Source organism: Mus musculus, chromosome 10, assembly GCF_000001635.26.
Source record: "Mus musculus strain C57BL/6J chromosome 10, GRCm38.p6 C57BL/6J".
Classification (NCBI taxonomy): Eukaryota; Metazoa; Chordata; class Mammalia; order Rodentia; family Muridae; genus Mus; species Mus musculus.
The window spans coordinates 61,780,944-61,793,635 of record NC_000076.6 but is presented as its reverse complement, the minus strand read 5'-3'; the positions used below and the strand labels follow the sequence as shown (position 1 = coordinate 61,793,635).

The 12,692-nt window shown below is 50.2% G+C and overlaps 2 protein-coding genes across 3 annotated transcripts in view; one reads left to right on the top strand and one right to left on the bottom strand.

The window, feature by feature from the left end:
• Window positions 1–8,813: 8,813 nt before the first annotated feature.
• On the bottom strand, window positions 8,814–11,609 carry Gm2137 (predicted gene 2137). The gene is made up of 3 exons (XM_006514419.2): window positions 11,577–11,609; window positions 10,003–10,485; window positions 8,814–9,534 (listed from the first exon to the last, which is right to left on the bottom strand). The coding sequence occupies exons 1-3, from the start codon at window positions 11,607–11,609 to the stop codon at window positions 9,364–9,366; spliced, it is 687 nt and encodes a 228-aa protein (XP_006514482.1). The 3' UTR covers window positions 8,814–9,363.
• Macroh2a2 (macroH2A.2 histone) overlaps window positions 9,032–12,692 on the top strand; it is a 45,965-nt gene continuing 42,304 nt past the window's right edge. Inside the window, exon 1 of one of the 2 annotated variants that reach the window (XM_006513833.4) lies at window positions 9,032–9,853. The gene's annotated coding sequence lies outside the window, so the exon portion shown is untranslated. The remainder of the gene's footprint in view (window positions 9,854–12,692) is intronic. The other variant, NM_207000.2, reaches the window with a different exon arrangement.

The window sequence follows — 12,692 nt, the reverse complement described above, 5'->3', positions numbered from 1 at the left end:
AATATCACTGATGTATGAAATAAAACAAATGACTTGTGGATCGATTTCCAGTAGATCCAACAGAACAAACGTCTCTGCACACAATAACTCCCCCTCCCCCATAAGGCAGGTCGAGGGCCCTATCCTATTGTAGAACTGTTTCAGCTGAAAGTTTCTGTTGATAGGTTGAGTCTGTTTCATTTTAACAGGTAACTTTCCAGGTATGTCACTTGGCAACTATAGGCAGTCATTTTGTCCCTATGCCAGGGAGTTAGTTTCCTTTTGATCTATCGCTCCAGCCTTTTGTAGCTGATCAAGGACGACAAGCTTGCTTATGTAATTACTTCCTGCTGACATGAGGATGCTGCGTTGTCCGGAAAAGATGGGATGTAGTTAACAACCAGGAGAGGATACAGACAATGGGGTGTTCACCAGAGGCACCTGGTTCACTGACCCAGCTGAAAAGACAGGAAGCAGTCACGTCGGCTCAACTGGTCCACACCAGCTTTCAACCAGCCCTGGGCTCCCAGCAGCTCATCCTGGATGGCGTCTGTCAGCCGAGTGAAAATCTGTTGAAACAGATACAGACTAATAAAAGTTTAGGAACTTAAAGGAAAACCATACATTTGGGACTTTCAGGGCCATAGTCCTGGTTGTTGGTGGGGAAAGAGGAGGAGTCTCAAGAGCACAGGAGAGAGAGACCCATCCGTACTCACAAAACTGACCAAACTTTCCAAATCACCAGAACCAGGCGGTGGGCAACATCTTGCTTCTTTCCTTGGATGGGGTGAAAGGGTTTTGCAGTTGGATGCTGAGACAGGGATGAGGTTTGGTTATAGAGGGGTTTTGTGTATCCCATACTTGGGGATGCACCCGGGAGGCTGGCGAGGGAAAAGGTGTGGCAGACTGTGTGATGTGGAAGAGAGGAAGGAGGGCAACAACCAGGGGAGGCAAGACCAGGGTCAAGTGGGTGGGGGTAGCAAAGGAAATGGAGGTCCCCACTTTGGCTGCAAGATGCTTCCCAATTGGACAAGTTGGTACGACTAGAAAGAGGTGGGCAAGGGGGATACCCCTAAAGATTCCAGTGAGTGATGAGGTTGGTAAGGCTGTTCCTCCACCCCGACAATAGGGGAATTAGAAGGGGAGTTGGGTCTCCAAAACTCAGGCAGGACCAAGAAGGTGACCCCAGTATCCAGAGGGAAGGAGATGGGTCGCCCTGATACCATGATGACCATGCAGGGCTCCCTGCCAGAAATGGCAGAGGTCTGGTCAAGGAAGCCTGGACTCCCTCAGTTGTCCATGCCTAAGAGGACAGTCTGGGCTGAAGGACATGGGGACAGTCAACAGCCCATTGTCCCTTTTGATGGCACGTTAGACATCGTCAAGGTAGATTATGAGGGCTTGTGAAGGCCCAGGCCCAGTGACTTCTCTGAGTGCATTTGAAGCAGGGACCCAGAAGTTCTCAGGCTTTGGGAGGTGAGAGAGCCTGAGAAGTAGCTACAGCCAGCTGAAAGGCCTCAGTCAGTGTCAGGTATCTTTGTTTTCAGGCTTTTTCATCTCTCCCATGGTATACCTTAAAGGCCAGTGCTAAAACCTCGGCCTGTGGAGTCAGGGGTCCTCTCTCTAGGTGTTTAATTTTGGCCCCAATGTCAGGGAAATCTGGAAGATCATAAAGGTTTGTTTCCCATCTGGGGCCTCGGGATCCAGACTGGCATATTGTAACAGGGCATTTGTAAGGGGGTCTAGGAACTGAGATGGGTCTTTCTGTTTGCTCTGGACGACCTCTTTGCCTTTTTTCATAATCTATTGCTTTAAGGGGAGTCTTATAGAGACCAGGCAGGAAACAAGTTATAAATTGATCCCTAGCTAGTATGTCCCCTGGGTGTGGTCACAAACCACCTTGGTCTCAACCTTAGTTTGGTGAATTTCATCTGGGTGTGGCCTAGCCTGTTCCTTGGGGAGAAGGTTCTCGGTGAGAATCATAGGAATGTCACAAATGTTGAGCCTATAAGACTGGGTAATATTGGCTGGAGGGGTGGCTCAGCAGTTAAGAGCACTGACTGCTCTTCTGAAGCTTGTTAGTTCAAATCCCAGCAACCACACAGTGGCTCACAACCATCTGTAATGAGAGCGGATGCCCTGTTTTGGTGTGTTTGAAAACAGCTACAGTGTACTTACATATAATAAATAAATCTTAAAAAAAAAAAAAGACTGGGTAATATATTAGAATTCTTCAGTGAAGGTGGAGGAATTAGCCTGCAAGACCCCAGTCACTTTTCTATTTGAGAGTTTGCTTAACAAGAAGGGGACATGTACCCTGAGCAGGCTGTCCACCCTGGCAACTTCTGGCAAAGGAAAAAACATGGCCTGGTTAGGCCAGATTAGGCCAGGTAGATAGAGGTAGGGGGATCCCATGGCAGAGTGGAAGCAAGTAGCCAGAGTTCCAAGAGATTCAGTGGGCTCAAAGTGGGTGCCATGGAGGGTTGATTTGGACAGCCTGTGGCTGGGGAGGAAGAAGGGAAGCCAAAGGAGCTGGAGGAAGAGAGGGAGCTGTGGGATGAGGCCAATACGGGGCATCGGGGGAGGCTGGGGAGCTGGATTGAAAGCAGTGGAAGAATCATCGGGTTCAGGCTTTGTGTCTAGGAAGGGCTGGGCGGGGGGACAGGGAGAACAGAGAGAGAGCTTGGAGCAGAGGTAAGAGAAAGTGTGGACATAGGGAACCTCTTCTCGTTTCCCTCGATTGCTCGCAGGAGTTCTAAAGGTCCCGAATAACATTGGGATCTGACCAGGCAGTGGTAGCACAAACCTTTAATCCCAGCACTTGGGAGGCAGAGGCAGACGGATTTCTGAGTTCGAGGCCAGCCTGGTCTACAGAGTGAGTTCCAGGACAGCCAGGGCTACACAGAGAAACCCTATCTCAAAAAGAACAAAAACAAAAACAATGGGATCTGCTCGGCCATTTGAATTAGTTATCTAGGGATATTGAGGCCAAATCTGATTGCAAAAGGGGCCCTTCAGATCAGGTGCCAGGTAAAGAGGCATCCCATATGTGATAGTGGTCCCCTGGATAAGAAGAGAAAGGTGGGGGTGGGTCAAAGGAGAACACACTTGTAGTCAAGGGTGTCCTCAGGACTCAGGGAGGACCAAACAAAGACCGAACCATTTAATTAGTCATCAGCACTCATCAGGGTTCAGAGCTAACAGCCCAAGGAGGCTCAACGTCTGGTATCAGGGCTTTTGATGAGGCCTAAAGGCTTCCATGAGGCCTAAAGGCTTCCCAGAAGGTGATGCAAATACTTGCTCAGGAACAAGGTCTCATCCATGGGGATGAGGAATGGGGTCCAATCGTATCAGAAAAGCCACAGGGCATAAGAAGCTGTGGACTCCAGGCATGGGGGGAGGGGAGAGGGCAGAAAAGGGAGTAAAGAGCCAAGGGTCACACCCATAGGAAGCTGCAGGATCGAAGCTCCAAGGGTGGGGGATGGTGGGGTTGCCGAATATGACTGTGGGGACATGACCATGCCACCCAGACAGAAAACCTGGTAAGGTGGAACGGATTCAGGAACCCCACAATTCTCATAATTGAGAATGATGGGCGTAGGCATTTAAATCTACTCCTGACCAGGTTCTTGTCCTGGAACACGTGATCATGATACCCCTTTGAGAGGACAGGGACAATCACTCATGACATAACATGGAGGTGACTGTGACAATCAGTCTCCTAGGTACGACACCTGAAGTCCTTTCACATGCAGATGAAGCATCCCTAATATCTCAGACCAAGCCAATAGAAAGCATCTGCCCCTAGATCCCACCCATCCGAAAACATTTATAAGGTCCTATCCACAAGGAAAGGGCACGAGTTATTTCACCAAAGCTCATCTGAGAGAGCCTGTCTTATCGAGCTGTAACACTCTAGAGAAGAGTTTTCTCTCCTGAAGATTTTGTCACGGAATCTTCCAGCTCGGTGGCCTCAACCTTGGTCCTTAGTTGTGTTTCAGTGCCCCCTGCATATCTGACTCCAGAGCAATGGCAGCCTCGGAAAAGGTCCAGCAGCCCACCTTGCTCTGGCTTCCCCTCAGAGAGCTGTAACTCTTTGGCTGCTCCAGCCAGCCGGGCCAGAGGCCAACAGTGCCTGGTATGCAAACTGGCAGGCGACCACCTCCAAGCTCAGGGGCCACTTCCTTGGACTCACAGAAGCGTTTACACTGACTAAAGGGGGGGGGGCTTTCCCAACTACTGCTGGTGGATGGAGTGAGGAGCTACTGAGGAGCCAGACAGTGAATTTGTTGTAGGTGCACTGGAGATGAGGAGTAGAGTCCTAGTGGAGCTCTGTGGTGGTTTGACTATGCTTGGCCCAGGGAATGATACCATTAGGAGGTGTGGCCTTGTTGGAGTGGGTGTAGCCTCGTTGGAGTGGATGTGGCCTTGTTGGAGGAAGTATGTCACCATGGGGGTGAGCTTTGAGACCCTCCTCCTAGCTGCCTGGAAGACAGTCTTTTCCTGGCTACCTTTGGATCAAGATATAGAACTCTCAGCTCCTTCTCCATACACTTGCCTGGATACTGCCATGCTTCCTGCCTTGATGTTAATGGACTTAACCTCTGAGACTATAAGCCAAGCCCAATTAAATGTTTGCCTTGATAAGAGTTGCCTTGGTCATGGTGTCTGTTCACAGCAATAAAACCCAAACTAAGACAAGCTCAGACCCTGAGAGGGAGCACAGGCTCTGGGAGTGCCTATCTGAGTCACTACACAGGTTTTTTTCTGGCACAAGGGTGTCTTGACAATTGGGAGCCAAGCAATACCACAAAGTCACAGCAAGCAACAAACCTCACACAAGAGATCTATGGGGAAGAACAGAATGGCAGCTACCTCTGAACAGGAAAAGAGAAGGCAAAAGACTGAGCTGAGACGCAGGCTTTTACTGAATCTTCGGAGTATGCGCATGCGCAGTGGGCTGGTGGGAAAGCAGGGGGTGGCTGAAAGTATTGCTACACAGTTAACTCTGAAACATTGTTAAGTTGTTAAACTATGAGGGGCAGGCAGGGATCTCCAAGTCTAAGTGTTACAACTCATTAGGGGAAAGGTATCCTGGCAGCATGAGCCAAGGAATATCGCAAAGTCACACTGCACAACAAACCTCAAACAAAAGATTTATTGGGAGAATTAAAAAAAAAAAAAAAAAAAACCAGCAGAAAACAGCCTCTGCTCAGGTGAGAAGCAGCAGAGACCTGAGCTAAAGACAGGATTATATAGTGTTTCTTGGGGCAGAGAGACAGAGCTTTCCAAGGTGGCCTGGGATTGGAGGGATTATGTGGCCTGATTGCAGAAAAGACTCGGGGATTGGTGGGATTTTTTTTTTTTCTGTAGGGCAGGGACTGGCCATTCTCTGGTGGGGGGGTCGGAGATGGGGGGAGGGTGTTAGGAGGTTGCTGGGAATGGCCAATTTCAGGAAAGTCTGTGGGTGGGGCCTGGTCACTGGAGCGCCTAGGAGTTGGGAGCTGGCCACTCATGCCTCAAAGGGTCAGGCCTGGCCACCAGAGTAGTGTGGGAGTGAAACCTGGTGGTTGGAGGTCTCCAGGGGTGGGGTCTACAAGAGGCGTCTCTGTGCAAGGCAGGGAAAGCCACCCCTGCCCTTTGGATTGGCATGAACAGCCAACACCAAGCCTTGGAGCTTGGAGTCAAGCCAGGGGCAGGGGTTTTTCCCCTTGGCTCTCTACCCTATACATCCTATCACTAATGGCCTCCACTCAGAATCAATACATGGATTCATCACATTATACACACACAGGTCAAGGGTTAAGAAAATGTTCCCAATGAAAACTGTCAGCAACCCACCTCCTACCGCTAGGTTAACTGCCTGCTCTTGAGGATACAGTTTGGGAGCGGTCCAAGAAGCTGTCAATCAAATGATCCGAGTGCAAAACTCCCTTTGCTTGAAGTTACTCCCCCTGACCTCCAGTCAAGGTGGTAACTAAGTGTGAATCAGATGCTACCTCTCGCCTACTCTCTGCCTTAGATCGTGGAACACCCAGAAGGATCAAGTGAGTTAGCATAGGTGCGGTGCAGTGTTCAGTACAACTAGCATGGAACCCGTAAGTATGGGCTCTCATTATTATTTATGACTCCACATCTTCCTTGACAGGAGGCTCCCTGAGCTAGCGGGTCCTCTTGATTTAAATTTACAATCCCGTCAACAATTAATTGTCCTGTGGTTTTGTAGCACTGGGTTGGGGGGGGGGGGGCGCAAGGAAGTGAACCCAGGGCCTCTGGCAAGATAAGCAAACATTCTACCACTGGGGCTACATCCCTGTCTGTTGACTGTTTTAAATGTAACCTAGTTATACACTGTTGTGGGAAAGAACTTTCCTGGGGAGACACAACACATACACACACACACACACACACACACAGAGTGGGGCAGTAGGTTCATGTACTCATCCATCCCAGCAAAGGCACCCACCACAGATTAAAGTAACAATTACACCTAAATCAAACCGGGGAACCAATGAGCTTTCGTTTGGAGTCACTAACAGGGTAATGGGGTACTTACAGGACCTGACTCAAAAGCAGCTACATCACCAAAAAGTCCACCCAACACCAGCGAACCCTCACAAAGGCAGCAACCCTAGAGCTCTCTGCCCAACTAACTTGTAGGCAGCACAACAGGTCAGAGAAGTACCTCTGCAAGACCGTTGGGCTCTAACCTTGGAGTGAGGCCTTGCTCAATCTTGAAAGTGTCAACTTTCCCAGACATGTCGGGTTTGTTTACTCGTGAGTCTGCTGATGAGCCCCCTCCCCAGCATCCCCTGCTCGGCCTTTGAAAAGAATGTTTCCCTTGGCAGGAAACTGCTCTAAACAATAAGAGTAGATACCTCTCAGTGGTGGATTTCTGGTTCTGTGTTGAAAGCGCCTAATAACATGAGCAGTTGAACTCCATCTGCACATTGGAAGTTGTACATCTGTCCCCTATATTTCCTGAAATATTTGGAGCTGATAAAGACTGTATTGGCTGGCTATCTCCTCATGAAAGCTTTGCCTGTGGTTTGCTGGGTGGCCTCAGCTGGGCCATTGCATCTATTCATGTTTTGATTTATGAAGTTTTGATTCTGCTGCTAAACACAGTGCATTATGGAGTTGATGACCACACACACACACACACACACACACACACACACACACAGACTCTCACACTCCGAGTGACTGTATCATTTAGAGTTGGTCCCTAACTTTCCATTTCTCAGCTTTACTGTGGCCTGAGAGAAATACATTCAGTAGAAGTCATTCCTGGAGTTTTGAATCTCCATTTCTGTACCAGTGATGTGTGGCGGTGCACATCTTTGGGATGCTGGGAGGAGTGAGGAGCCATTACTCCCAACCAGCCAGGTGAGCCGGGCACGAAAGGTTACCACTATGCCACCGTGCAGTGTGCTCAGCCTTAAGGTCTTACTTGGCTTACACTGGGTTCACAGGGATGTAACCCCATCTTAAGTGGGGTTCTATATTTGCAGAAACTGCCAGAATGAAACAGGAGGTTCTTGAGTAGCCCTTCTCAGCTGCGTCCTTTCTCTGGATAGTACATAATCAAATACTAGTTGAGACAAGTTGCAGAGTAGCCACACACATCCAGCCGGTGACCCCTGAATTTGGGAACAGAAGGATCAAGAGTTCAAGGTCCTCCTCCCTGCCTATGTAGCAAGTACAAGGCTGGCCTGAGCTACATGAGACTATGTCAAAAGAAAGGAAAGAAGAGAAAAAGGAAGTTGGGCATGGTGACACAAGTTTTGATCCCAGTTGGGCAGAGGAAGGCAGATCTCTGTGGCTTTTGAGGCCACCCTGGTCTACATGTCAATCTCTAAGCCAGCCAGGGCTACATGGTCCTTGTCTCCAATATAAAGGGTAGAAAGGAAGAAGAAAGAATGAAATGAAATAAAAATTAATCACATTAAAATGGCTCTTTTTTTTTTTTTTTTTTTTTTTTTGAAACAGGGTCTCCAGACTGGCTTTGAATTCACTTGCCTCTACCTCCCAAGTGCTAGGATTAAAGGCATGTGCCACCATGCCTAGCCACATATATCACTTTTAATAGAAATTATAGAGAATGTGACTATTATGTGCCAATGAATAATTCACTACATTTCTGTGAAGTTGGCTGATTGGGGCCAGGGAGCAATGGTCAAGTTCTCCTACAAGGTGCTAGAACTATCCTGAATGCTGGCCTGAAGTTTTTTTTTTGTTTTTTGATTTTTTTTTTGTTTGTTTGTTTTTTACTTTTACTAAGAAAGATGGGCACTCCCTCTAGGAATGTGCAGAAATGCCACCAAGAGACATCTCAGGCGGCCATTTGAAATCCTTTAAACACACATCTCTGCAAAGAGGTGGGCTTCTGGCCTGGCAAAGACTTCCAAAACAATAGACAGGAGGGTCATCCCCAGAGAGCATCAAGGGCTTCTGCAGGAGCCTCAGGGCTGGCTGTCCTCTCTCTCATACTGTGGGGTCCCCATTATGGGAGATACGTTTACAGCAGAATGAACCATGCATGGTTTGCAGGGAGAGCAAAAGACATGGCTGGTTCTCAGCAAAACACTCAAGCTTAAAATACACATTCTCAATGGAAAGCACTGGTCTATAAATGCCAGCGGCCCGCCTGATAAAATGGCGAGGGTGGTTGAGTAGCTAACTTCTCTCCACCCAGGCAATCACAGGTCTTCGGTGACCCCCAAAGTCCCCCACTGTGTACATAGATACAAGTACAGTTAGTTTGTGGCAGCGAGCACACATACAAAAGGTCACGGGTTTGGGCAAAGTCCATTCGCTCAATGCTAAAGATCTCGGCTTCACATTTTTTATTTTTTATTTTTTATTTTTTTTTTGCAGAAATCAAAAGGTTTCCTCCCAGAGTCCTCTGATTCATGCAGGAAAAAATCTGAGGCACCATGGACCGTCCATTCAACTGAATGCTTACGGTGACTGGCCCTAGAGCCATGTGCCCTTGACAGGGTTCACAGTACAAAAGACAACGTGGTTTTTCATCAGGGACCAAACAACTACACGCGCCCAGTGTCACCTGATACTGTCCACTGCACCGCCATCACAATGAATTTTCCAGAAACTAATACAAAAAATTGCTTCTTTAGACACTCTCTTTGTGCTTAACCTCAATAACCGTCGGGAGATGGCAAATTAACGCAATCCAATTTTTAAATGATGCCGGGGCACATGGTCTTCATCCACCAGGAAGCACATCTGGATCTCCATCACTACTAGCGAATCACCAGAATAAATTCTCGGTTCCTTCGGCGCCGTGCGCGACACAGTAACGTGTTTGGTAATTTCAGATCAGGGCTGCATCCAACGTGGCTTGCTTTTTTTTTTTTTCGTTCACCTTCTCATCCCGTAATGGGCAGATGAACGCCCACACCTCTTTCGCCCAGCAAAGGTGGGTCGAGCTATCTGGAGCCTGTGGCTGGTGACCACAAGGCCTCCGTGCCGGGCTCTAGGGAAGCGGTGTCCTCGCAGCCGACAGCTCCGCGAACTGGCCCTGTGGTTCCACTGCAGAAGGACAATAGCTCATCAAGCCCCACGAAAGCCCCCGGACCCGTCGCGGAGCCTGGGCTGGCGGGGGATGAGGCTGAGCGACTCCTCCTAGAGGTGGTTATGTGGAGAAGGAGCAATCCCTTCTCCCTCCTCCTCCTCCCCCCGCTACTATCCGCGGCCCGGAGAACTGCCGCTTGCCGCCATTGACACGCACAGATACAACCCCAAGAAAGGCAGGGTCCTGCCCAGCACCGGCGGCACGCGGGCCGAACCTGCGGCCGGGATTGGCGCGCACTAGGCCACCGGGCGCCCGGAGCCCGCGGTGCAGCACCAGGTGAGCCCGCCATGCCCATGGCATCATTGTTTCGGGGGGCGCCGGGGGTCTGGAAACAAAACCCTCTTGTCCGGGCAGTGCAGGGGCCGAAGGGAGCCACGGCGCCTCCCCGCTGCAGCCCTGAGGGCGCACCCCGGTCACCGACCCACCTCTGCCACAGAAATTAATAAATCGATCTGCCCAACTTGCTTCCTCGGGAGATAAAAGGGGGGTTTGCCGAAGACGCCGCGCGATGCCCGCCGCTGGCGAGGGGCCGGGGCACCCTGGGCCAAGCAGGGAGGATGCCGAAATGCGGGGTCCCGCGGCCAGGCTGGCGGTGCCGGGAGCCCTGGATGCGGAGCTCGGGGAGCGGGGGAGGGAGGAGGGAGGCGCCCGGGCGCCGAGGGAACCGGGAGGGGGACGCTGGCTCGCAAGGGCCGAGGGCGCGCGACCAGGGCCTCCGGGGTGCCGAGCTGGGCGCGGGGCTGACAATGGAGGAGGACGCAGAGACGCCGGGGCGGCGCGGGCGCGGAGCCGGGATGCTGCGGGAGCCGCGGGCGGAGGAGGACTTGAGGCCGAGCACTCCCCTCGGGTTCCCTTTCCGGGGCGATCGGTGCTTCCACCGGCAAATGGCGGCCCCTGAGCGGCTCGCCCTACCGGTCCCAGCTGCTTAATTTGCGCGGGAAAATAACAAAAATAATAGTAACAATATCAAGAAGAGGGGGATCAAAGTCAAGTCAGGGAAAGGCGGCAGCCGCTGCCGCGGGTAGAAATCAGCCCTGCCTCCCCGGTTGCCAGAGCGCCATCCAGGTGCACCGCTTTCCAGCCCCGCTAGCCTAGGATGGCTCCCCAGAGTGGCTTTCCACGCCTTTCCTCATGGGGGCGCCCTTAGCTCCTGCCCTCTTTGTTCCTCTCAACAATGGCCAAAGGGGCATCGAACCCCACCCCCGCCACCAAACGCCAATTGAACCTCCTTCTTCACGAGTTCAGCATTACTGATGGTGCCTGGGCTTCAAATGAGCCACGGGTGGGCCTGATTTAGGCCTGGCCATTACTGCAGCGTTTGGGCCGTGGTTCTCTTGGGATGAGGAAAGTGGGAAAGGGGCCAGTGAAAAAAACCAAAGAGTGGACGCACTCATTGGGAACTGGGCTCAGGTTGCCCAGACTGGAGCAACTGAAGCAGTTCTCCAGGTGAGCTGGCTTCAGGGGAAATCACAGCAAGAAGCCATACACCCCAGGAGGCCCCAGGCGCGATCAATCCTATGGAGAACAGCAGCCCTGGTTCAGCGTCTGTTTATGTTGAAATAAAACTGTTCAGTGGGGGGTTGGGGGGGAGAGAAAACCTTATTCAGAGTAAAATGTCTTTGCTTTTAACGTCTCAAAACAAATTAAACTGTGCCTAGTCCCCAGCCCGCTCCTTCTGCCAGAGTGAAAGCGGTTCCTTTCACCACAGAGAGAACTCTCACAAGTAAATGCTCAGAACTCCAGGACCCGTAGACGGTGCCTTGGAGTTTTCAGAAATATTGAAATGCAGGAACTCAAATATTGGAATCCCGCTGTAGGAAATTGTATCTTAATAAAATAACTCATAGCAGCAAGATCTCTTTCCTTGCATCCAAATTCCCTCTTAAAATACTGTCTTCCTGTCCTCCAGTTTGTCCTACCCTCTCTGGATCCGCTCTTCTTAGCCTTTAGATATGATTCACAGTTTCTGCTATTTCAGAACTCCATGAAAAGAACTTACCTCTGGATCCAGAAAGATTCTGACCCTATCCATATTCCTCTGCCTTGACGACAGGGCTTGTGGGATGCCTATGGCCTGCTGTGCCACAGCGAGCCCCGGACCCCCTGCTGGCTACCACCTGAGACAACCAAACCCTGTTTTCTCTACCTCCTGCTAGGGAAGCTGGAGGTGAATTCAGTGGCAGACAGTTTTAAATGGAAGAGATCAACACCCACAGAGAGGCCCGTGCAAAAATTGAATTCTCATAAGACTGTTTTGTTGTTGTTGTTTTTGTTTGTTTGGTTTTTTTTTTTTTTGTAAGAAATGGCCTTAAAGTTAGTTGCCGGCTTGATAAGTGCCTTTGAAAAGTGTGTGTTGTAGAGATGAGCAGAAAAGACATATGATCTGCTAGGGGTCAGCCAGGCAGCGTTCACTGAGCAGGAAGTCTTTTTTTTTTTTTTTTTTTTTTTTTTGGTTTGGTGTTTTTTTTTTTTTTTTTTTTTTTTTTCGAGACAGGGTTTCTCTGTGTAGCTCTGGCTGTCCTGGAACTCACTTTGTAGACCAGGCTGGCCTCGAACTCAGAAATCCATCTGCCTCTGCCTCCCAAGTCCTGGGATTAAAGGTGTGTGCCACCACTGCCCAGCAAGCAGGAACTCTTAAACAGATCCAGGCAGAGAGAGCAACATGGATTTGAGGAAATCGGGGCTCTACTCTCTGTGAGCACCCCACTTCCAGCCTGGGAGATGCTAAAATAAAAATGTAGCCAACACAGGAAAAAAATTTTATCACTTACTTGTGCTCCTGGGAAATTGGGTACCTTCTATTGCCTAGGGGTATGTGCCTGTGGACAAAGACTGTGTGCGTGGCAGTTAGGCACTGGTTTTTACGTGTGTGTGTGTGTGTGTGTGTGTGTGTGTGTGTGTGTGTGTGTGTATCTGTGTTAAGTCTACATGTGCCATAGCGCCCATAGAGAGGTCAGAGGACAACCCCAGGGATCAGGCCAGGCTGGTTTTGTCCTTCCGGCAGTTCTGCCCTTGGGCTTCTGACAGTTCTGACTGTGGCTGAAATTTCTCTGAAGGGCTACTGGAATTGCACATACTCTATGCATCGGGCTTTGACGTGAGTTCAAGGATTTGA

Excerpts from the sequence above, each read along its gene's own strand:
- Gm2137 (XM_006514419.2), bottom strand. The coding sequence starts at position 11,609 with ATGGATAGGGTCAGAATCTTTCTGGATCCAGAG. Across the intron at positions 10,486-11,576 it reads GAATCTTTCTGGATCCAGAG|GGCGAGCCGCTCAGGGGCCG; the intron begins GTAAGTTCTTTT and ends TGGGACCGGTAG. Across the intron at positions 9,535-10,002 it reads TATTAATTTCTGTGGCAGAG|TGGAACCACAGGGCCAGTTC; the intron begins GTGGGTCGGTGA and ends GTCCTTCTGCAG.